Source organism: Xenopus laevis, chromosome 9_10L (genome assembly GCF_017654675.1).
Source record: "Xenopus laevis strain J_2021 chromosome 9_10L, Xenopus_laevis_v10.1, whole genome shotgun sequence".
Taxonomy (NCBI): Eukaryota; Metazoa; Chordata; class Amphibia; order Anura; family Pipidae; genus Xenopus; species Xenopus laevis.
In genome coordinates this window covers 81,024,615-81,050,525 of record NC_054387.1, presented here as the reverse complement: position 1 = coordinate 81,050,525, position 25,911 = coordinate 81,024,615, and the positions used below count along the sequence as shown (strand labels likewise).

Genomic DNA, 25,911 nt, shown 5'->3' with positions numbered 1-25,911 from the left:
ATTCTTAAATAAATACAACACAAAGTGCAATAAGTCATGCTAACCCAATGCAAACTAGGTCTGAGAACTGGATGTAACATCTGGTTAGTAAACACTGTCTTTAGCCCTCACTGTCTAAGTGCTCTGCCAGAACCTCAGATGCACTTTAGGAACAGCCCATTCCCCAGGGACATGTTTGTTGCAAGTTTTTTTGGTCTTCTATCCTCTCAAACATAAACACAAAAACCTCTTGTAGGTATTAAAGCAATATTAGGTGCTCGTTATTCCTGTCCTGCCAATTTCATTAACATTTGTATAATATTAACCCTCTAAAGAAGTCATGCCTAACTTAATTATAGATATACGAGTTCTTTAATGAGAATAATCCCTACTAGTGCTGTCAGTCATGTTGTAGTTATTTAGCATAGTGACATTTAGGGTTAGATTTACTAAGCTCGAGTGATGAATTCGAATGAAAAAAAAAAATCGAATTTCGAAGTATTTTTTTGGGTACATCGACCATCAAATTGGTCAAATTCGATCGAATTCGATCGAATCGAATGATTCGATCGTAACAATTCAAAGTAAAAATCGTTTGAATATTCGACCATTCGATAATCGAAGTACTGTCTCTTTAAAAAATACTTCGACTTCATACTTCGGCACTTGAAACCTAGCGAGATGCAATGTTAGCCTATGGGGACCTTCCCCAGCACTTTTCTAAGCTTTTTTTGATTGAATAAAAATCCTTTGATCGTTCGTTTAAAACCGTTCGATTCAAGGATTTTATCGTTCCATCGAAGTATTTGCGCTAAAATCCTTCGAATTTGATATTCGAATTCGAAGGTTTTTACTTCAAGGGTCGAATTCGAGGGTTCCCCCCCTCGAAATTCGACCCTTGATAAATCTGCCCCTAATAACACCTTTAGAAAGTCCTGTGAGTGCGGTTCTTTTGCTCTACTATATATATATATATATATATATATATATATATATATATATATATATATATATATATATATATATATAACCAATGAATGGAACGCACAACCATAAGGTTATCGAAGTCTGGGTGCCAGAGCAATATAGAAAATAATTGTACAAATGCGGTGGTGTCGGCACTCTTAGATTTGCTGCTGATTTGTTTGTGCTTGTACGAACCCTGATAAATGCAAGAAACATCAAAAACTATAGATATTTCATAGTTGAAATAATAGGTAAAAATATGTTCAGCACGAGTCCTATTTCTTGAGTTAATGCTGAAAATGGTGATATACTGCTCCTTAAAGCATTTCAGGTAACTGCATTGCTTTAGGGCTCAGAGTGGTTTTCTTAACCTGTTTTTCCTGGATGTTGAAATCAGATGGTATGCATTTCCTTGATTTGTGTGCTTGTTTTAAACAAACAGATAAGTATTTGTGTTGTTGACTTTTTCATAAATTCCATTGAATTGAGCGTGACTGGAGAGCTATGCCAATTCTATTCAGCCTTAAGGTGCTGTATCTGGTTTACAATATTGTACCTTGAAAAACTTTCAGAAACAAAAGGATACATCTGCTGTAACTTTCTGTCCAAAATAATAGGCTAAGAAAAATGCTTGAGCAAATTATACTATACAAAATTACACTTAGGGTAGGACTACACGGGCCAACTTGGATGCGTTTCCGTTGGATCTGACGCTGGGCGACAAAACACCTGCGTCAAGTCGGATGCGACGGGAAATAAGCTAAGTAATACAAAAGTCGGATGGTGTTGCAGTGTTCGTCCAATGCAACACTACTGTTGGATGCAGACGCAGTCATGTCGCATTGTCCAAACGCTGCGACACCATACGACTTTTGTATTACTTAGCTTGTTTCCCGTCTGATCCTTGACACGGGCGTTTTGTCGCCCAGCGTCGGATCCGACGGAAACGCATCCAAGTCGGCAGTGTAGTCCTACCCTTAGAGCCAGCAACAGTAGTTTCTGACAGTACTGAGTTTCCCAGCAAACTCATGAAAACATTTATTTTGAGACTATATAAGGATTAGGATTAGAATTATATTAGATGAGAATTGAGTTGAGATTTTAACAGGTGCCTTGTGTCAGTTGAGAAGGGTTCAATGTGAGGCCAGAAAAGATAGTAGAACATGTGGAGAATTGGGTGGAGTTTTACCTGGTCACTAGTGTTTTTTTACTACTTCTACTTATTTGGCACTCCTGGGGCAGGCTAATAACCTCCTGGGCACCCTGAATCTCCCCAACTTCATTCAAATTTAGAAGTTTTCCTTCCTTTACTGAGCAGGTGCAAACAAAATGGCCTTTAGCAGAGACCCAGGGCACATCTGCGGAAATGTTCCACAGGTGATCATTTAGTGGTCCCAATCTGCATGGTCTCTTCAGGGGATTGAACAGGGGGAAAAGATAGGAATCAAGACTTTGCTGACAGGAGCATAACCAGGTTGCACAATCTTTTCCTGATGTATTTCCCTTAATCTGCAATCCACCTGTATGGCTAGGTGCATTAAGGCTTCAAGGGAGGTGACCAGAGGATAGTTAACTAAATTATCTCTAATAGCATCAGAGAACCCCATTTGGAACTGGCTGCACAAAGCTGTGTCATTCCACTGGATATCAACAGCCCAGCACCTGAACTGCACATTTCCTACCATGTAGCAAGTTGTGGATAGCAGAATCTGCTGAAGCACAACTTGACAAAGGGACTCCTTAATTGCTTTGCTTATAGCCATCCGACTGAACCCCATTGTTACATACATTAATTAAACACCAGGAGCCAGAAATGGAGTAAAATGCTCTGCCATTCCTCAGTGAAGACTTGATCAGTACTATGTCATTATATCTACCACTGAGTGTTAGGCTGCCTCTACCTAAAGCTACCTAAAGAGAGGATGACCCCCAAACCTGCTAACAGTAGGTGTTGCATCTCCCACCATGAGAGAAGTTCAGCAGCCCTGCTGTCAGGATTGCTGCTGTAGTAACATGAGAAACAGCTGCTCCTTAGGCATCCATGTCTGGCCCAATGTAATGTCACATTCGGTATCCCAAAACCCAGACCAAATGACATGGTTGCATTCATGCCTTACACTTTTGCTTATAACAGTTGCCTTTCACATTGGGAGGACTCCTTCGCTACTAAGAACCAAGGCAAGGGTTCTGGGCAGGCAAGGGAACTGGAATGTGTGACAGCAGGAACGGGGAAATAGTAAGTTTAATCGTGGAACAGGCCGGATAAATAACCAGAGCAGTACAGAATCAGGATCCAGAACTGACAAGGTCAGTTCAGGCAACAAATCAGAAAAGGTCGGACATGCAAGGGTCAGGAACAGTAAATTAGATGAAAAGGAACTGTCTCAGAATAGACCTTAATTAGGCAGTGAGTAAGTGCAGAGCAGGGGGTTTTATAGCCAGACTAATGGCTTACAACAGGTGAAACAAGCCATGCCTACTTGCATGAGTGGAGGTAATGCAGACAGCATAGAAACACCAGGTCACTGGTTCAACTCCAGGCAGCATGTTACAGATGCAACACAATGTGTGCCTAGTTAATAAATGGGAAGTGAGTGAATTTGAGAAGACACTGAGATGAATCATATTTACTTGCTGGCAATCTTATTCCATTCCCTGAATCTCTCATCAGCCTCACATACACAAATTTAGGGGTCCCCAACACATTTTAACAAATGCCTCATTTTGTTATCATAGACCACCTGGGCCTCACTTTCCCAAAGGTTCACTTCTGACATTCTAATCAGGATGTCATGTGCCTATTTCTATTATTTACCTCATATTCCAGTATTCTGAGGCCATTTAAATTGCAGTAGCAGATCTAGCAATAATTAAGAAATCATTGGAACAAGCGTCTGTGTAGTGATTGGAGCATGGAGTTTATAATGGTCTCATAACCAGAGAAACATTCCACTAAATAAACTAAACTACAATCAGAATCAGTAACAGAGGATACTTGGTACTTTGGGGCTGTAGGGCTAGCCTGTCAAGAATGGAAAAGATTTTGGGTGTATGCTGATTTACTATTCTTATCAACTCCATTTCTTAAGCAAGTTGCTTGTTATGACAATGTTTATCGTACCTGTAACCTTATCATAAGTCAGTCGGTCATTACCAAATGTTAGATCACAACAGGAGGGCTTAAACCAAACACCTGCTCTGTGACACAACTCACTGTGCAGTAGTAACACTGACAACGCAGTATATGAATAAAAACAAATGCATGGGAATCCCAGGAACTCATATTTCCAGAAGACATTGTAAAGTTTATATTATAGACACTTGTTGAATTAAGACTGTCAATTTGAATTAAACTTTCCTCCCTCTGTATCCTTCTTCCTGACCTGTTTCCATGAATCAGTTTCCACACTGAAATTGTTAAATGTTATTTTCCAACAATGAATCAGTTAAATACAGAAGGTATATCAAATTCATCCAGTAGCAAGTCTTTGGGTTAAGACACATTGAATTAATTAAAAGTGCTATTCATAATAAGAGACTTCCCACCAAAAGGAGCTGTTAAAATAAGTAAGTCTTTCTTTTCATCTCCTAGCATATCATTAAAGGAATTGTTCAGTGTAAAAATAAAAACTGGGTAAATATATATGCTGTGCAAAATAAAAAATGTTTCTAATATAGTTAGTTAGCCAAAAATGCAATGTATAAAGGCTGGAGTGATTTGATGTATAATAAGTCAGTCAGATCACTACTTCCTGCTTTTCAGCTCTCTAGGTTTCCACTGACTGGTTACCCGGGTTACCAGGCAGTAACCAATCAGAGACTTGAGGGGGGGGCACATGGGTCATATCTGTTGCTTTTGAATCTGAGCTGAATGCGGAGGATCAATTACAAACTCACTGAACAGAAATGTACCATGTGGCCCCCCTTCAAGTCGCTGACTAACTCAGAGTTATAGAGCTGAAAAGCAGTTGGATTCTGTCTGTTTTATTAGACATCTGTTCACTTCAGCCTTTATACATTACATTTTTGGCTAACTAACTATATTAGAAACATTTTTTATTTTGCACAGCCTATCTATTTACACTGTTTTTATTTTCACACTGAACTGTTCCTTTAAAGGAGAATTAAAATGTTAAAAAAAAAACCTACCCCCTACCCTACCCTGCTACCCTGGGTAAATGCCCCTAACTCTTTACTTACCCCTCGATGCAGATTCTGTCCAGCGGAGTTCACGGCAGCCATCTTCCGGCTCTTCAGTAATCTTCAGAATGAGAGTGGTGCTTCAGCAATTTCCGTGACTTTCGGCGCATGCGTACATGTCAAAAACCAGAAGATTGATCCAACTGCGCATGCATCGATGGCACTAAATTCCCGAAGATTACCGAAGAGATGGCTGCCGTAAACTCCGCTAGACAGAATCTGCACCGAGGGGTAAGTAAAGACTTAGGGGCATTTGCCCAGGGTAGCAGCTAGGCTGGGGATGGGAGGAGAGAGGGTTTTTTTTTTACTTTAAGGATGAAAATTTATAATGACTGAAGTTGATATGTGCATGGGATTTCCTCCATAGACACTCTCTAGTATATGTACAAGTGCAGAAGAATCTTGTTTGAGAGTTCAGCAGAATTTTGTTCTCAGTGGTTGAGGAAAGAATGTATGTGAATGAGAAAAGTGTGAGAAGGTTTAGATAAAGTATCAGAGTGGGAGACAGAAAATAGAAACATGGTGATCATTAAGGGAGAATGTGTTATGTTTTGGGTAGCCAAGAGTGAGGAGAGTATAACAGTGCTTTATTAGCAGGTTCTCATGCAGCCATTACACAACAGTAAGCTTGGTCCATGCAGGTAGTTTTTTGATTCTCTCAGTACGCCTTATAGGTTCACTTTGGAGCTTCTCCAAACTCATATCTAACAGGAGCAAGGCAAGTTGCATTCCATATGCGTCCATCAGACAGTTCATATGTGTATGGTCCTCGCTGGCGTCTCACTTCAAGAGGTGTAGTAAATTTAGATTGTCCTTGTTTCAGTATCCCTGGTTTCTTAATTCTGACTAAAGATCCAGGCTGAAAGTGTACTTCTCTGGCACCATGTTTTCTGTCAGTATAAGCCTTGCATTTGGCTTGTTGACGTTTCACAATGTCAGCAGTAGATGATTTTGTAGGCACAGTATTTTGTAGAAGTTTGATGTCTGCAACATGTAACTTAGTGCGCATCTGTCTGCCATGTAATAATTCAGCTGGAGATGATTGGGTTGTTGCATGGCACGTTGCTCTGTAGTTATGTAGGAACTCTGTTGTAAATACTTTCCAAGATTTCCCAGTAAGATTTGCTGTCTGTAGTGCTTCTTTCAGATTTCTGTTGAATCACTCGATTTCTCCATTTGCTTGTGGGTAATACACTGAAGATTTCCTATGCACAATATTCCTTTCTCTCAGAAAGGATTCAAACTCACATGAGACAAACTGTGGTCCGTTGTCTGATAGTAAGTCCTTTGGATTACCTTCTCTGCTGAAGACTGTAGACAGAAATGTTATTACTGTAGCTGATGTTATATGAGAAACAAATGCAATTTCAGGCCATTTACTGTAATAGTCCATCAAGGTTATAGCAAATCTGCAGTCTCTAAGAGCATCTGTAAATGGACCAACAATATCAATAGCAAGTTTTTCCCATGCTGAATCAGGGAATGGTACTGGTTTTACATCTGGTCTCAACTTAACTTTGTGTACAAAGTTCTTTGCACAGCCCAGTGAAGTGTTGCTTTGTGGTGAAATTTTAGACACTGGCTGTCTGGCAGGCACTGGTGCTGTAGTAATGAGACCATCAATTAATTGCAGGTAACAACCAGCTCTCTCAAAGCTGCTACAAATTGTTCTGTGGATTCGCCATTATGTTGTCCACGTTGGCGGAGTTTATATCTTTCAGCAATCACATTTACTCTTGGCACGAAAAAGTTCTTTATAGCAGTAAGAGCAGTTTCATACGTATCATCAGGTAATGGTAATGTATAGAATATACGCTGTCCCTTTGCTCCCAGGCAGTGAATAAGTAAAGCACACTTTCTAGCAGCAGAAATCTCCCCTTGGTCAGCAGCTATAATGTAATTTTCAAACATACGGGTCCAAGCAGTAATAGGTATGGTAGGATCACCAGGGTCTGGAAGAAAAGGTGCAGGCTGCTGCAGAGGTAGAAGAGCCATCCTTGTCGCCATTTGTTATGTTTTGGGTAGCCGAGAGTGAGAAGAGTATACAGTGCTTTATTAGCAGTCTCTCATGCAGCCATTACACAACAGTAACTTTTACTTTTAAGCTACCAAGAAGTATGCACAGTAACTCATGTAGACAGTGACAACTGCAGGCCATTTGTATAAACACCACAGAATGGATTACTGTTAAAAGCAGAAAGAGACAGATTTTTGGTAAAGACTAGATCCTGAAAGTGGCCATCCTTAAGACACTGATGTGGCTGTCGCTGCTGGAGTTCCAATGTGAAGTTTAGATGGACAATATGAAAGGTTACATTTTTTGATGGCTCTCTAAGGATAACTGTAGGTTTGTCAGTAGAAAGAAAGAAAGATAAGTTTCAAAGTCAGAGAGAAAGGTAGCAGAGGATGCAGCTAAGGGCAATCTGTAAATAATGGTAAGGCATGGCTCTCATGGCTCAATATGAGAAAATATCTTTCATCTGTACATAGGCAGTGAAGGCTGTACTTACTTACTCTTGTATAGAAATGCTGATCATTCACAACAAGACTCCCTTACACATGAAAACTGATCAATGCATGTAGGTTTTAACTCTAAATGAATCATTCAGGTGTATTAGCATATTCAGTGGGCTAGCTGAAGGCAAATGGATTCAGAAGTTGAAAACATTAAACATATTTTGACAGATGATGACAGCATCGTGTATACTTTTATTTCATATTAAAAACATCCCTAAATGACTTTAATAGTGGTTGTAGTATGTCTTATTTCACAAAAACCAATGTCAGCTTTCTATGTCTATGGATCTATGGAAAACATTAATTTCTTTTCAAACTGTGCCTAGTTTTGTTTAAAAATTAAGGGACAGACACCTTCCATAAAACCCTTCCAAAACTGTCAATTATGCCCCTCTAGACCAAATTGACAGCATACTGGTCCACACTGTATATGGGGTCTTTCCAGAAACCTTCCCAACCAACCATACCTTGGCAAAAATCATCCAGTTTATTGTTAAGTTCATGAGGTCCTTTCCTGATGGGACTTCATACACCCACAGTATGACCTGATCTTAGGCCCAGGCTCCAAATGAAGGTGTTGGAACAGTTTGGCCCAGCAATTGGGTGGCCAAATCAAGCAATGATCTGCCAAATGAGTAGAACTCGCTGTGTTTTCCCATCATAAGTGAGATTGCCATGCAATGTAGACATGCATATTACACTGTAATTAAAAATACATGGTGGATTTAGTGCTGCTTAGAAATGTTGAAGCTAGCATTAATATTTTAAATGTCTTCAGAGATGATAATATGAGCTACGAGTAGTTGGAATTCTCAATGCAGTATCCTTTTATAGTTAAGCAATACCCCTTAACAGTGTTGAGGATTCAGTCTTGCTGTTTTACTGCTCCTTTGATAAGTTGGACAATCATATAATGCATAAATGTTGCTAAATTACAGTTGCCGAATGAATGAATCAAGCACGCAATACATATATCTAATGTTATATTCCAATCTTATATTCTTAGTTTTCGGTTAGTAAGCTCTATTTTATCTATTAGACAAGACTAGTCTAAAGTTGGACACATATGCAGCCAAATAGGCATTGGCTGATTTCAGCCATCACAACATCTATAGGACTTGGTGAAGCCAGTTTCCAGAGTCTAAAAAGCAACTCCAATGGAGCTTCCAAAAAATGAGGAACTAGAATGTACGGAAATAAGAATGGGCTGCTGTTTCTTCTAGCATTTGTTTAAATATACTCATTTAAACATTGGTCAGATTGGTTAATCGGCACAATATGGTCACATCCAGTGCTTCACTGGGTCTCCTACAGCTACCATAGAACCTAAATACCAGGGATGCCTCTCACTTTCATTATATTTGGTAGCATGATGGCTCAGTGTGTAGTTCTGCTGCATTGGGTGTCCTCAGTTCAATTCCAGCCAGGGCACTATTTAGAAGGAGATTGTATGCTCTCTTAAGGTGGCCATACACGGGCAGATAAAGCTGACGATATCGGGTGTTTAGACCAATTTGACAGCTTATCTGCCCGTGTATGGGGGCTTCCGACGGGTCTTCCTGATTGATATCTGGCCACGATATTGATCGGGAAGGTTTGAGCTCCTTGGCGTATCTTAATCCGATCGTTCGACCATATGGCCGAACGTTCGGATTACTCCCGATATAGCCATGTCGTTAGTGGCATATCGGGGAAAGATCCGTTCGTTTGGCGATGTCGCCAAACTAGCGGATCTTTGAGTTTATGGCCAGCTTTAGTCTCTGCATGGGTTTTCTGATTTATCCCACTAAAATTATGCAGATGCTTTAATTGACTCTTGATAAAACCGTCTCTTCTGTGTGTGTGTGTGTGTGTGTGTGAATGTTATACGGACCTTAGACTGTAAGCTCCACTTGGGCAGAGACTGATGTGAATGATGTATAATCTCTGGAAATAAAATAAATTGTATGTATATATGGTATATGCCATGGTGGAAATACAGTATGATTAGGTTAATGACAATTGCCCTTGGTTGAGAGCCACTATGGTTTAGGTCCATTGACATATCCTTTGGTACTCTGGTAGGCCAATCTGAACCAGGTCATACCCAACTGTTCTTCATATGATATGCTTGTATTAACGGAATATTGGACTCCATATATAGACACTGTAGCAAAAAAAAAATGTTCAAGTAAACTAAAATTTACACATTTACATTATTTGTTTTATTTCTTTCATCAATATCAAGTTCATGATGTGAAGTAGAGATGGTTTCATTGTATACTGGCTTTGTACGTCAGAATATATTTTGGTATGTCTGGTTACATTTATGGCGTGCTAGATTTTTTATTTGCACACCTCTGCAGAAACTTAATCCTGACACATAACAAAAGTCATCCAAATGCTTTTGGGGAGAACATAAGTATAACGAACCTACTGGCTGCTCTCCAGCCAAATTGCAATGTTTGGCTCAAACTTGAACTGAAAGTACAGGCGCCTGAATAGAAGCAAAGTTTGTTTTTACAAGTAATAGTGCATTCAGCTAGGTCAGTTTAATGGATTGTCAAAATATTTTTAACAATTCTAAAAATGATAAAGTGATAACCAATAGGTAATTTTAGTGTCAGGAAAAGTATATTGTCCCTAAGTATGATCAAGTATGATCTCAGTATGTCCATATATGGAACTAACAATAAGGGATACACAAAGTTAGGGATGGGTGAATTTGACCCGTTTCATTTCGGCAAAAATTCAGCGACATCGAAAAAATTTTGACGCGCATTATTTTTTATTATTATTATTCTGACCCACAACGCCATACAAGTCTATGGGTGTCATTTTTGACACCCATAGACTTAGTAATTTATACATTTAACTGAAAAGGTATTGTTTAGTGTACTGGCCTGTAGTAATTTTCAACAGAGTAGGCCACCACCATCTTCCACTTCTTACCTAGGCATCCTGTGATGAAGGTCGAATTTCCGCATACATTACTATTTGCTACATACATTACAGAACGTTCCTGACCAGTTCTGTACTGTTAATGCATTAAAGACAATAAAGGGCATATTTAGTACGCTGTGTAATAAACAATGGGATAATACACCACACACTGCCAGGCTTTGCTGTGGAAAAAACGGCATTACATTTTTACGCATTTTTTCTTAGAGTGACTTCCGCTAGAAGCAATGTAAAATAATGGTGATCAATCTGGCGTCCACACCTTGATAATTTCGCCATTTATTTTACACTGTTTTTTACACCGTTTTTTCAGTGAATTTAGTTTTACACAGCTTAATAAATATGCCCCCTAGAGGGGTAACTCTAGCACTCCCAGGTGTTCCAAGCATTACTTTTCATTGAAGTACTGGGAGCTATTGCATGTCTTTCTGGTGCAATCCTGGTGCAATGACCCAAGAGATTGTTCCAATGGTGATCAGCAGGGTGTGGAAGTAGGCGTAGGCAGAGTAGGCACCTGCCTAGGGCGCAAAGCTGAGGGTGCGCCTTCTCTGCCTCTCCTACCCCCTGGTCCGGTCCCTGATTGCCCCTCTGCCCTGCTTGTCCTGTCCTTATTTTTGCGCCGCATCTTTTTTTTTTTCAGGGGTTTTGCGCATGCATGTGCGGTCCCTATTGCACACGTTCTTCCGCACAATCACATGCACGTTTTTACGCGCTTGCATGCCATTGTTGGGCGCTCATACTGGCTAGGCTGCCTGGGGTGCCTGACTGGGCTGGCCGGAACTGGTGATCAGGTCTGCTCTGTTCACATTGGACTCTCTGTTCTTGGTTTCATATGATTCTCTCTCAAGAAAATAAACAAACATTTCCTTAGTTTGTCTATTGGAAGACATAGTGGGACATTCACTAAAAATCGTAGTTGCGCTGGCGTCCGATTCGCCGCACTTCGCCAGGCGTATTTTCGCTCCGCAAATTCAGTAAAATCCAAAGTTGCGCTCAGGGGTAGCGTAAGGTTTCGAAGTTGCGCTAGCGTTAATTCGCCAAGAAAAGCGAAGTTTCGCTAGCGATGGTTAATTTGCATACGGTGCCAAATTCAAATTTCAATGGAAGTATTCGTAGCAGCACTACACAAGCCTGGGAAACCTTCAAAACATCAAATAAAATTTTTATTTGTCCCTACACATGTGCCCACTGTATAGTTAAGTTGCCATGAGTTAGGAAATGTAGGGGGGAAGGAGGGGAGCCCCAAAAAATTTTTCGATCTTTTTCAGCCTATCACCCATAATAAAGAAAACACGCCAGCGTTTTTTGGGACTTAGAAAAAATTTTGCGAATTTGCGTAGTTATGTCCGTTGCGCAAATTCGCCAGGCGTAAGGGTGCGAAGTAACACTAGCGAAAGTACGCCAGCGTCTAGCAAATTCACGCTAGCGTTAGGCGCTTAGTGAATTTGCCCCATAGTTTCTTAGGGTCCCTAGATGATCTATACAGCACCTGGCTATTTTGGCAAGAACCTTTCTGCATACTGTATGTAGATCTCCCCAGTATTGCTCCTTTATCTGCATATTTGGGTGAAGCTGTTCTAACACAATACTCTCCCTGCTGCTGGGTGAATGTCATCATATTGCTTTGATTTAATGTATTAACAAAAATTGGTTTTATACAATTATACAGGATTTTGACTTGACTGAGGTCTAATGGATTTTCCAGCGCTTTCCTCATGGACTGATGTATTATGTATAACTTCCCACTGTAGGGTTGTTCTTTTAGGAAGGCCCATAACAGTGGAATAAGTGCATATTTGCTATCCTTGCTAGTTTTCAAAACAGGCTCGGATTTGTTCGAAGGCCACAAAGGCCTGGGCCTAGGGTGGCAAAATTTTAGGGGCGGCATGCCTCCCAGCGACATTCCAATTTTGTCCGAAGCATCTAATTCTGGGTGCTCACGAGGGGAGAGGCATGCTTTCAATGGGAGGGGGCATGCCAGGGGTCGGGGACTCGGGGTGATTTGTGACCCTCTGGCCTAGGGGCTGCCCAAAATGAAATCCAGGCCTGCTTCAATCTACAGCAGGAGGACAAACAACAATGTCATGTACAGTATCTGTAAAAATATAAAGCCATCAAGGGGAGGTTGAACTCCCCTTGTGGTAAATAATATCTGTGATATACCTCTTGTGGCCCTGTTGTCTATCCAACAATATTTTTGATCCATCAAGCAAAACATATACAGTATTGTATTCTAAATCTATTATTGGTCAGTTATTCTGAAGAGGACAGTGGATGGTCAAGTTGTAGTAGCACTACATGAATTTTGTGTGTGTTTGTGCATAACTAACTTATCAATCCACAGGGGTGTGCTTCAATAACTGCAACATCAGGGTATCCATTCTGGAGCTTCATCAGACCTGCAGAACATGCACTTATGTCTGTCTTTTTGTGCCTACCACCAATTTGCCCCATGCACCTATTACTGTGACTTAAGTGCAAGGTGCAACAAGTGAGCCCTGGAATTTTTAAGGTTAATGTACAGGGCTCCCCTTGCACATGCAACTGAAGCGTGTGCAAGAGAACACCCATGCCCCATCTGAATGATACCCATAATGACTTGAATGCAACTTAAAAACCTTTACAAAAGGGGACAGATTTGTTTCCATGTTCTAGACCAGCAACACAGGTAATATTTTGATATGATTATTGATGAGCACAATTACAACAGATTTCTAGGAAAAATTCTGCAGTGGGGAAAAAAATATCAGCAGATTTTTATAATTTTACGCATAGCACTTAGTACCATCTGAAGGAGACCAAAGGTATACTTTACTTGTCAGTACTGATATTAATACTTGGTTATATTAATGAGTTGAAACTATATTTTAACAATAACAAATGTAAACTTTCAATTTTGTTTTTCTGTGCTATTTTACTTCATTCATAACATTTTATTATATATATATATATATATATATATATAAAAATATAAATATATACACAGATATACAAACACACACATGGGGCAGATTTATCAAGGGTCAAAGTGAATTTGAGGGAATTTTCGAAGTAAAAAAATTTGAAATTCATATTTTGGATACTTCAACCATCGAATAGGATACTACGACTTCGAATTTACATAAATTAAATAGTTCGAATATTCGACCATTCGATAATCGAAGTACTGTCGCTGTATAAAAACTTCGACTTCAATACTTCGCCAAATAACACCTGCCGAAGTGCTATGTTAGCCTATGGGGACCTTCTACAGCATTTTTCTACGTTTTTTGAAGTCGAAGTAAAATCGTTTGATCGTACGATAAAATTGTTCGGATCGTTCGATTCGAAGTATTTAACTGTTCAATCTAACAATTTGACTTCGTCCGCAGAATATCCAAATTCGATGAAAAAAGTTCAAATTCGATATTCAAATTCGAAGTATTTCAATTCGATGGTCAAATTTCGAAGTATTTTTTACTTCGAAATTCGACCCATGATAAATCTGCCCCATAATGTGGATGGATCAGCATCAGCATTTTTGCGTGAAAAATTCAAGACTTATTGTTATTCATGGTGAAACACATCACAATCCAACGTTTCTGTCAAAAAAAGTTGACTTGTAATGTGTTTCACCATGAATAATAATAAATCTTAAATTATTCACACAAAAAGAAAGTGCTGATCCATCCACATCGTATATATGACAATTAGATCTTGCACCTCGCATGAACTTTTCGATTGAGTGCTGGTATATTGGGATCATTTTCTATATCCATTTTATCCAGATAATCCAAATTTTTAAAAATTATTTCCTTTTTCTCTGTAATAATAAAACAGTACCTTGTACTTGATCCAAACTAAGATATAATTAATCCTTATTGGAAGCAAAACCAGCCTATTGGGTTTATTTAATGTTTACATGATTTTCTAGTAGACTTAAGGTATGAAGATCCAAATTACAGAAAGATCCATTATCCGCAAAACCCCACGTCTGGATAACAGGTCCCATACCTGTGTTCTGTATATTAATTAAATATACAGTGTATAAGCATAATATTTAATTAAGGTAAAATTGTATTTTGTTTCAGACTTTTAAAAAACTATTCTGACACTTTTTTCTTTTACAGATTAAGATGTTTGGTGAAGCAGCTTGAGAAAGGAGATATTAATGTGACTGACCTAAAGAATAATATAGAATATGCAGCATCAGTATTGGAAGCCGTGTATATTGATGAAACCAGGTAAAATCAAACACTGTCTCTGTTTGTTTAGGATACAAGCTGCCATATAAACTTGGTGTGACATCACTTCCTGCCTGAGTCTCTCCCTGCTCACTTACAACGCTGAGCTCAGATTACAGCAGGGATGGGAGGAGGGAGGGGGAGAGGAGCAAATTGAGCATGCTCAAGCCCTGCCCTGGAGGTTTCAGCTGAAAACAGGAAGTCTAATACAGAGGCCCATGTGTACACAATTGAAGGAAAGAAGTGTGGTGTTTCTTTTGACAGAGGACTCAAAGCAGCATTACTCTGAGGGGTTACTGGTGTATTTATATAGACCTTTCTGATAAAGCTTACTTCATTTTAGCCTTTCCTTCTCCTTTAAACATTTACCTCCTGTGTTGTGGCAAAATAACCGCCATTTTCAGGGACAGTATGAACCTTGCTTTGTCAGCTCCATCAAGAATCCGGCACCTCTCAGCACCCTATAATTGTTTCACAGGTAGAAAAATATATGTATTTTTAATTTTAATAAGAACATGATCCTTCATTTGAAAAAATATGAATTTAATAATGAAAGGCTTGCTATTCAAATGAAAAGAAAGATGGGTGTCTTTTCTTTGAACAAGTCTGCAAAAGTCTTTTAGTTCTTTGTGTTTTATTTTTAACACTTTCTATGTTGATAGATAAACTGAATTCAAATCTCAATGATTGAATACATATATGGTGCTAATAATAAAGACCTATTTTCAAAAATAATTGGGTTATAAATAAGATACATTTATATTTAGACATACTAATTCTGGTTCCTGGAAACGAACCAGTTGTTTTAGAGACAGATTTCCCATAAGATTTGGACAGAAGAATATACGTGTCGGAAGAGATTGCTTAAAATAGTTCTGTAAATATTTTTGGCCTGTCCGTACATGGTTACAGCCTCACTGGGAAGAAAGTATTTATGAATACATTTTATTATATGTGATAGACCCTACTACTGTAGCTTCCTAACTGGGAGCTTTGATTTTTGATAAATACTGGAAAAACCTGCAGTATAAAGGTTAGTTTGGGGAGAATGCCTTTTTTCTCTCATAAAGAATTTTGGAGGTTCATTGGGGAACTTTATCTAGGGTGAGATTTGAGGGCGAACACACATTTGCTGTTCTGTTAGGAACTATGGCTAATTTGCTAAGTAGTATTTGCACCTCTATTACCCTGAAATGAGCCAAGATGGGGTCTGACCCTATGGATGCCTGAAACAAATGTCCTAAGACAGACAGACAGATCCAGTATGATTGGCCAGTGGCCACACACAGTGAGTTGACGCCTTCTGAAAGTGAATCTTCTCTTTACCATTGCACCATGTATCTACCAGCAAGATACAACAACAGGTGAAATTTCCTGTTTGAATGTGTAACTGCAATCCAACAGGATATTAGGAATTCTGATGACCACAAGTGGTGTATGACCAACTTTAGGCACAGAAAACTAATTAGCTGACATCTGTAACTTTTTTTTTTTTTTTGCATTTCTGTTGTGGATATAGACGACTACTGGACACAGAAGATGAACTTTCTGATATCCATACGGATTCAGTTCCGTTGGAAGTACGGGACTGGTTAGCATCCACCTTCACCAGAAAAATGGGAATGAGGAAAAGGAGGCCTGAGGAAAAACCTAAATTCCGAAGTATTGTGCATGCAGTCCAAGCTGGAATATTTGTAGAACGGTGAGATAAAAATGTGTTCTTGTCATTTCTTCTTATTTACAATATGTTTGGCCAGGCAAGAAATAGTGTTGTGCCTATTAAAGGAATTGTTCAGTGTAAAAATAAAAACTGGGTAAATATATATGCTGTGCAAAATAAAAAATGTTTCTAATATAGTTAGTTAGCCAAAAATGCAATGTATAAAGGCTGGAGTGATTTGATGTATAATAAGTCAGTCAGATCACTACTTCCTGCTTTTCAGCTCTCTAGGTTTCCACTGACTGGTTACCAATCAGAGACTTGAGGGGGGGCCACATGGGTCATATCTGTTGCTTTTGAATCTGAGCTGAATGCTGAGGATCAATTACAAACTCACTGAACAGAAATGTACCATGTGGCCCCCCTTCAAGTCGCTGACTAACTCAGAGTTTTAGAGCTGAAAAGCAGGAAGTTGGATTCTGTCTGTTTTATTAGACATCTGTTCACTTCAGCCTTTATACATTACATTTTTGGCTAACTAACTATATTAGAAACATTTTTTATTTTGCACAGCCTATCTATTTACACTGTTTTTATTTTCACACTGAACTGTTCCTTTAATGTAAATATTCTCAGAGGTGTTCTTTTAATGCCAATTGGTGGCCCTTTTGTCTTTGTTACACTCATCAATCTCAAAACCAGTTTTGGGATGGTAGAAGTCATGAAAAGAAAAACATATAGTAAGCTTCATAAGCCTCTGAGACACCACTATACTGAAGAGATTTTCTCAGTGCCAAGCCCTCCAGTATAAAAATGAGTCTTAGATGTAAATACATTTTAAGTCTCTTTTTAGTAAAACGGCTGCTACATCATATTACCATAGTATAGGGACATAGTATAGAGCAGTGGCATAACTAGATGTTGCTGGGCCCCACAGCAAATTAATTCAGTGTTTGTCCCGTTTTACCAATATATGTTCAAATTGCTCATCAATGAGAGCCTCATGGGGCCCCCTGTACCTCCTGGGCCCCCCTGCAGCCGCAGGGTCTGCTTCCTCTGTAGTTACGCCCCTGGTATAGAGACAGCTAGTAAAGTAACAAATCCTACCAATCAACAATTAGCTTTATTCTGTATAGTAGCTGGCCATTCACGGGCAGTTTTAGGCTGCAGATCCGGGGTCCTTCAGCTATCTTATCTGCCTGTGTATAGACCCCTCCCTGACTGCCTCTGCAATAACTCCATGATAGATATGTGACCAAAAAATGACCAGATAGATACAATCTTAAATTATGCAAATCAGTTTTAAACAATAAATACCCTGATACAAATAGATTTTTATAAAATGAGTCACTTCAAAGTAGGTTGTAAATGGAGTCAAATTATTCATGAACTGATGTTGCATACTCTACAATCATCAATAAAATCACAGTAAATGTACATTAGTGAATAATGAATTCAGGTATACTTGTCAGTCATTTATTAATTTTAATTTGATATTTACTTAACGGTATTTTTAATAATTAAACAACCCTTTTTTTTCTCCTGGTCTCTAAGGATGTATAGACGATCTTCCAATATTGCTGGTCTTACCTATCCATCATCTGTGATAGCATCTTTGAAGGTATGGTCCTATATATATGTACTGGATTAATTGGTGAATTTTAAATAGGGACTCCTTCCTAATCTCTGCAAATCTGGCTCCTTGTTCTCTGCACCTACAGGTGTACCTGGTACCTTTTTTCTAGTACCGAATCGCTAAGCATTTTTCCTTTCTGGTGTTTGGTTATAGTTTCAAATAATGATGCAAAGTAATCTTCATGCATCTGCAGCTGATTAGCAGGATGTTCATGGTTGATTCCTCTTCCATCTTTAAGCATGTTTGGGCCATTTGCTTTAGAGAACTAGGGGCACAGTTGAGCCATTTTCTAGATGCTTTACATCACCTTTAACTTTGTTTTGCCTTCTCTCCCCAAAGTCACCCCTGTTTACCTTTCAGGGACTTTCCTACTGAACCATCATTGTACCTGATTGGATAATTTGTTGTCCTTCCTGTTCCTTTTTTGTTACTGTTTCTGGACCAGGAGCACAAGGTAAAATCACTGAGGAAGTGGGTGCTAAGTTGCCCTCCAGTGGTTCTAGTCTCTTACCTGCTACCTCTGGCTGAAGCTCCTCTTATTTAAAAAAACAACCAGGCAGACAGACTGTGTTTTAAAGGGGACCAGTCACCCAAAAAGAATACTCAAAATCCCTAAGGCATAGAGGAGGAGCAGACAATATTTGATTGACAGCTGAGATTTTTAAATGAGCTTACAACAGCTGTGAATGCTTTAATAAAAAAATAGAAATTAGATTTCATGTTTAATTTGAAAATTACTTTTATTGTACAGCTTTTTGTGTCTGGAAGACAGGTCCACTTTAAATACCACAATGCCATTGTCTACCAACATTGAATTTTCTTTAATGGGCAGACGCCCTCCTAGAATTGGTGCAGGGGACACCTTGTAAAATAAAATAAAATAAGATAGCAACAAGGTGCTCAGTGAACAGTTGACGCCTCCCTTCTTAAAAAATCTCATCAGTTTCAGGTAGCAGGCAAATGACTAGAATTACTGGGGCTGCATAACAGCTTGGACCCCCTCTCTATGATTTTACCTTTTCTTTTCCTTTAAATGCCAAAAGCTCACAAACCTGCATTTACAATGTTACTAATGCCTCTGAGAAGCCAGCAGTATATACCATTTAAGAGAAATTGGATAGTGACCCTGAGTATCTGTACAAACTTAGGAGGAACATTTTGTACCTTGCAAGTTACTCTTTAAAGAGACATTTTAAAATTAAAAAAAAAACATTACCTGATGAAACTGCTCAAATAAGTACAATGTGTACAATTTCTTTAGACTCGTCACTAGTAGATAGTGATATCATGACCTGGATGACAAGCCTTAGATAAGTGACAATGTTCCCCTCCTTAAACTGCCTAAGAATATTAGAAGTTACCTGAAAATGTTATGACCTTTAGCCTCATGTGTCTGTGGTCTTGATATTTCATTGGGGCTTTTATTATCCTTAAAGTTTATAGTAAGGGTACCATTACCCTACAAATTATGGAAATCATTATTAAAAAAAAAATTGTAATGCCTTGAGACAAGTGGTTTATATTTTTTTAAACAGAAAATGAAATGTGCTTTCTTTGGTTACTTGTGCCCATAAGAGAGGAATGCATTTGTCAATCATTTAGTGGTTGTACTGGGTATTCAGTTTCTATACAATCTTAAAGCATTTATTTCCACAGGATAAGTGTAAAGGTAAAAAGGGAGTGAATTAATGTATCTTTACATGTGATTAACACATTTCTATTTCAACAGGATGTTGACAGATGGTCTTTTAACGTATTCACTCTGAATGAAGCTAGTGCAGAGCATGCCCTAAAATTCATGGTGTATGAGCTGTTTACCAGATATGACCTTACTAATCGTTTTAAGGTAAAAGCAATGTCCATTTTGTGAAGTGCATTTCCTATTATTACTTCAACTGCCATAGTGTAATTGTCTTTCCATTAGAAACTATGCTGACTTGATAACCACATCCACAGCACTTGTGAATACTTTTCTTTTACTTTATTGGTAGTCTCGGGGTTTACCAATGCCCCAGGTGTAGTTTCAGTACTCAATTGGCTATAGAGGTCAAATGTCATTACTAGTGATGTGCAGGCTGGCCAGATATCCACAGGTTTACCCATGTGTAAAAGTAATAACCAACCTTAGGTGCGGTGGGAGCCTCCAGTAAAGACACACGATGCAGGGAGTTGCAGTCAACCAGTTTCTCTTTTTATTGTCATGGCCTTCAGCAGAGCAGTAGCACATTAACAAGGCTTAATCTACCAGCTTTCAATATAATACTTCCTGTAACTGCACACTGCCAGAGGGGACATACTCTTGGGTCCTGACCATCTCTGGCTCCAGACCTAGCTCTTCCACTTATGCCATGGTTGGGGGAATTCTCGCTGGCAACACTATGCCCACTAATTCCTAGTTGGGGCCATAGTTGCCCATGCTAATTACCTCACTCTCTTATGCTTTCTAGAGTGTACTCTTTCACCAATAGGCCTCACGCTACCTAGGCTCAGTACCTCTTCCATGAGATGACTCTACTGCTAAAGTGCCCTCTGCTCATCTTTCCTCCCATGATGCATCTCATCCCTCACTTCCTGAAACCTTCCCTATTGTTATCCTCCAGCTTCCCCTAGTAGCCAACCTGAGTATCTATATTAACCATTAAGTACACAATTATATTAAACAATTAACATTTCACCCCCTTACAAGTGGTTTGGGAGGGTTCGGGGCGACCTCAACACACCCTTTGTGGGTTGAGTGCTTCTTCCTGCTCTCCTTGCCCTCGACCATACACTGCCGGCTTCCTGCATCCTTTTTTATACTCCCACTCTTGCCCCACCTCTTTAGTGATGTAATCAGCGGGGGTATATATATATATATATATATATATATATATATATATATATATATATATAAATATCAAAAGATGGACGGCACACCGCTACCCTATTACTCCCTATTACATTTAAAAAAGCAGGTCGACGTTTTCGGTCTGTATCTAAGACCATTTTCAAGACCATATGGTCTTGAAAATGGTCTTAGATACAGACCGAAACGTCGACCTGCTTTTTTTAAATGTACTAAATAAAATGTACGTTTTTTAACTTTTTGATGGAATACCTGTGTGCATCCTTATTTTTGGATTTTCTACATATTGCTGCTTGGGGTAGCACCAGGACTTTGTACGATTTTTTGGAGTGCTGAACTAATTGGATTTTTGTATATATATATATATATACATATATATATATATATATATATACAGTATATAGAGGGGAGGTGGTGGGTGCGGGTTGGTTCAGGTCGAGTTTTTCTCAAGCCATACATCATTAGTCATTACCAACTCTCATCTACTGGATAAACTTATATAAAATAAGGTTCTGCATGCTAAAAATACAACAACAATAGTTTAATATTTATATATTTAATATTTAATATGTAATAGTTTTATATATATATATACTGTATATGTGTGTGTGTTCTGTATATGTTCTAGTTGAACAAGTCCATATATTTTTAATTATCTCTAAATTGTTGGAAGATCTGTTCAACTGTTCACTGCATTGGCCAATGTGAAGGATTATTGGATAAAGACCTTTCCAGTACCCACCATGGATTCACAGGGGGTCTATTTAAGATTAAATGAAAACTCCAAGTGGGTTTGCTAATCCTATGAGGTTTGGAGCCTTAGGCATCAATAAACCCCTTAATCAACACATTTAAAAATATAATTACTTTACAACTGGTACCTTTACAGACCAACCTTTGTCTTGTGTAAACTAATTGGTTACAAATCTATTCATTGTGCAGTTGTGTGGAATGACTGTATTAGTCTTTGTGTTAGGCCAGTACTATCAGCCTGAGTTTGGGTCATGTGTTAACAATGTTTTACCTTGAGGTAGGAAATAAGTAACCTAAACTATTGAAGAAGGAATTGGATGAACAATATATGGATGGAAATATAGGAAAACATGAAATATTTTATACTTCCAGATTCCTGTTTCCAATCTTGTATCTTTTGTTGAAGCTTTGGAAGTTGGTTACAGCAAGTACAAAAATCCCTACCACAATCTGGTTCATGCCGCTGACGTTACCCAAACTGTGCACTATATTATTCTTCATACGGGTATCATGGTAAGCCAATTAAGGATCACTAAAACTTGATATTCTGTGTAGGCTACCAAGTACACAAGTAAATCTGGACCACTATAGGTTGCATTAAAACTCTGAAGGGCCTTTCTACCAAAGTCTTCTTGACATCTTTCCCACAGGGTCATATGAAAAAATAATTTTAGTTTTACAATATAAAACTATGTCCAAATACGGAGACAAACTATATTTGCTAGAATATAATCTAAATATCTTCAATCTATTGATCCACATATGGATCAATATTAAAATCATCATAATAACACATTATTTTAACCTATGACATTCACATAAATATTTCAATAACTGGATTAAAGTTTAAAAAAAACTACTGTACATTATTTTATTCAGAGGCCAAAAAATTGGTTTAATGAACTGGAAAAATATTTAAATAGATAAAATTACTTATTCCCATTGACTTGTTTAAAATTATTGATACACAGATTTTCGGGTTTTGACCCGAACCCTAAAACCTATATTAAGAGGTGGCAAAAGGGGAACAGAGGGGCGAGTAGAGTGGCAAATGGGAGTAAACATGGACTAAGGGTAGGCAGAAGACCTTTAACAGGTACTAGCCCAGCACCCACCTATCATTGCACCCTAGACAGGTACTTCTTCTGCCTACCCCTAGTTCCAGCCCTGATCCCATGAAAGGGCACATTTCTCCATCCTCACTGACATATAAACACAGGCAAAGGTTAGCTTTTGGCATACTAAAATCATTCTTGCAGAAGAACAAGAATAAGTAATATCAAAAGAAAAGAGAAAGTGGACAGGGAAATCCAAAAGTTGATAGCAAAAAGGGAAGGGAATACCGGTATGTAAAAACGATAGAACAGAATGATGATCTCTGTAATAGACATATTAGCACTATATGAATATAGGATGATAATAATAAAATGTATTGATAAAGAAATAAATGCTATACTTGTGAGGAAAAGAAATGGTTATAGGGCTACATAATACAACAAAAAATGGGTGAACAAAATGGGACAAAAAATTAAATGAAACAATTCTAATTTATTGAATATTATTTTTGAATCTTCCCCATCCTTATTGTGTCATTTTTGCATTTAACAGCACTGGCTCACAGAACTGGAAATTTTGGCAATGATATTTGCTGCTGCTATCCACGACTTTGAGCACACTGGGACCACAAACAATTTCCATATACAGACGAGGTAAATATTGGGAAGCAAAAAAACAATCCCATTGCTTATTTTCTGTAGACCAGTTACAACAAAAGGTGGGAAGGTGGGGGGGGGATGGGTTATACAGAACTCAGAATCTCTTGCTAAACCAACTCAACTACTTTATGGTAAGAATGTAAATGTAAAGGGAAATAATGCTTCATAATAAATACTAAAACCTATTTTTTTTAATGAAAGGAATAGTCAGAATATATGTAAGCCTTGTATATTTATTTTGCATCATGTTGAAAAAAAAACCTGTGCTAATATTACCTATATGCAAGTAAAATAAAAATGTGATCTTAATGGTTTAGTTCCTGTCTCTGCCAGTGGCATTGTGCCCTGTCCAGATCAGAATCAGAAGTCATGGATACTAGTCATGCCCTTGGGGTACTGCAATGTACCCTTTCTGCCGAGCACCGGGAGTAGGCAGGGTAGATGGACTAGATATAGAAGGAAAATAAGAAAGATCAGAGAGGTTCGCTTTTTACTTGCGTGGGGGATATAACTCAGAAGCAATATGACAGCCATATGCACTGAAGCAATTATAAAACGAGACTTTCCTTGGGGCTTTAGTTGCAGCTTTAATTCATTCAAGAGTCTACATCTTTCTTTTTAGGTCTGACGTTGCAATATTGTACAATGATCGATCAGTTCTTGAAAACCATCACGTGAGTGCTGCCTACCGCATTATGCAAGATGATGAAATGAATATTTTTATCAATTTGTCCAAAGATGACTGGAGGTAAGAAAACGTTTTATTGTTCCCTAAAATTTACTTTACTAAAAAAAATGTCTCATTTTGATTTCACGCTGCAATGATCACTTTTTAGTTGTACTTTCCAAGTTGGACATATATAGTCTAAGCAGAATAGTGTTATTTCCCTGGCAGACTATGCAACTACTATACTGTTTATTTCATTCATTAATAGACATTTTTCATTTCAAGAGACAGTTATTGCTTGATGTTTATTCTCTGCAATTCTAGAAAGTGTTTGACAGACAAAATTGGCCTTGGAAAGCATATTTCCTAACCATTTTTTTACGTCAGCCAAGACTAAGGAGCTAACACCACTTTCTTTTTAACTGTAGGAAAATTACCCTCCCTCAGTATAGTCTGACAAACAAGGCAGAAAAAAATGTTTTTCCAAAAATGTACTTGTATTTAACCTTAGAATCAACATTAATGGCAAAAAAAAAGTTACAGAATAGCTGCAACGTAGATTCTACATTTCTGAATTCCATTTAACACAATGGGGAACATGTGTTGTCTTTCAATGTGCAGCAAATTTTGTCAGTTAAACGGATACGAATAAATCCTTTGGCAGATGGCAACAGCAATCACTTCTTTAGTCATGGTTAAAATCTGTATACATGTTTTTGCCTATTAGCACATCCATGAAGCATGGCCATAAGTGGCTATACTATCTGCTAGCCATGCTAAAATTGACCCCGGTCTCTATAGCCACCCAGAAAATAGTTATGTGAATTAATGCCGCAGAATGGGTGAGGTGCGATGTCATGTTTTAAACATGTTTAGTCTCCAATAGTGAATCAGGAAGGAATGATAAATATAAAATCTATTATTAGTGAATTAACTGATTAAGAGATAAGGAAAGGTAGTTTCACTAGTGGGGTAGCTACACCCTAATTTCCTGATTTGACTGTGCATGCATGAGTTTCATTTCTAACTAGGGTTACTTGGGAAAGGCCATGCTGTGTTAAATCTCTCCCCAGCCCAATGCAGTTTTTTTGTAATAGGAACACCAGCCAGAATGGCTAAGGGGCAGATTTATCAAGGGTCGAGTTTTGAAGTAAAAAATACTTTGAAATTCGACCATCGATTTTTTACCGAATTTGGCAATCAAACGGAAATCGTACGATTAAATCGTTTGAATAGAATGATTCGAACGATTTCAGCGATCGATCGAAGGATTTTCCTTTGACCTCTAAAGACTTGGAAAGCTGCTCTAGAAGGTCCCCATAGGCTAACATAGCACTTCGGCAGGTTTAATTTGGCGAAGTATTGAAGTCAAAGTTTTTTAAAGAGACAGTACTTCGATTATCGAATGGTCAAATATTCGAACGATTTTTACTTCGAATCGAAGTCGAAGTAAATTCGAAGTCGTAGTATCCTATTCGATGGTCGAAGTATCCAAAAAATTACTTTGAATTTCAAATTTTTTTACTTCGAAAATTCCCTCGAATTCACTTCGACCCTTGATAAATCTACCCCTAAGAGTTTTGAGAGATATTCTTATTTTTTAGAGCATCGTTAAGTGTAATTTTCCATTCATACTTTTTTTTATTCGGATCTTTTAATAAATGTCATGACATTCGTGGTTTTAGAGAAGGTGAGTTTCGTCACTGTTTCAAAAACCTCTTAAATCCGACCTTTGATAAATAGGCCTCCACTGCTGGAGTCAATGGGAATTTGTACTTGTTTTTTTTTCATGCTTAGTGAGGGCTGAACA

At 38.3% G+C, this 25,911-nt stretch overlaps 1 protein-coding gene across 2 annotated transcripts in view; it reads left to right on the top strand.

The window, feature by feature from the left end:
• The window catches only part of pde1a.L (phosphodiesterase 1A L homeolog), a 120,557-nt gene that overhangs the window by 74,080 nt on the left and 20,566 nt on the right, over positions 1 to 25,911 (top strand). For both annotated transcript variants that reach the window (XM_018236013.2, XM_041576678.1), the window contains 7 exons: positions 14,712 to 14,825; positions 16,345 to 16,527; positions 18,040 to 18,106; positions 19,851 to 19,967; positions 22,092 to 22,232; positions 23,328 to 23,428; positions 24,057 to 24,182. In XM_018236013.2, coding sequence (XP_018091502.1) covers positions 14,712 to 14,825; positions 16,345 to 16,527; positions 18,040 to 18,106; positions 19,851 to 19,967; positions 22,092 to 22,232; positions 23,328 to 23,428; positions 24,057 to 24,182 — 849 coding nt within the window. The remainder of the gene's footprint in view (positions 1 to 14,711; positions 14,826 to 16,344; positions 16,528 to 18,039; positions 18,107 to 19,850; positions 19,968 to 22,091; positions 22,233 to 23,327; positions 23,429 to 24,056; positions 24,183 to 25,911) is intronic.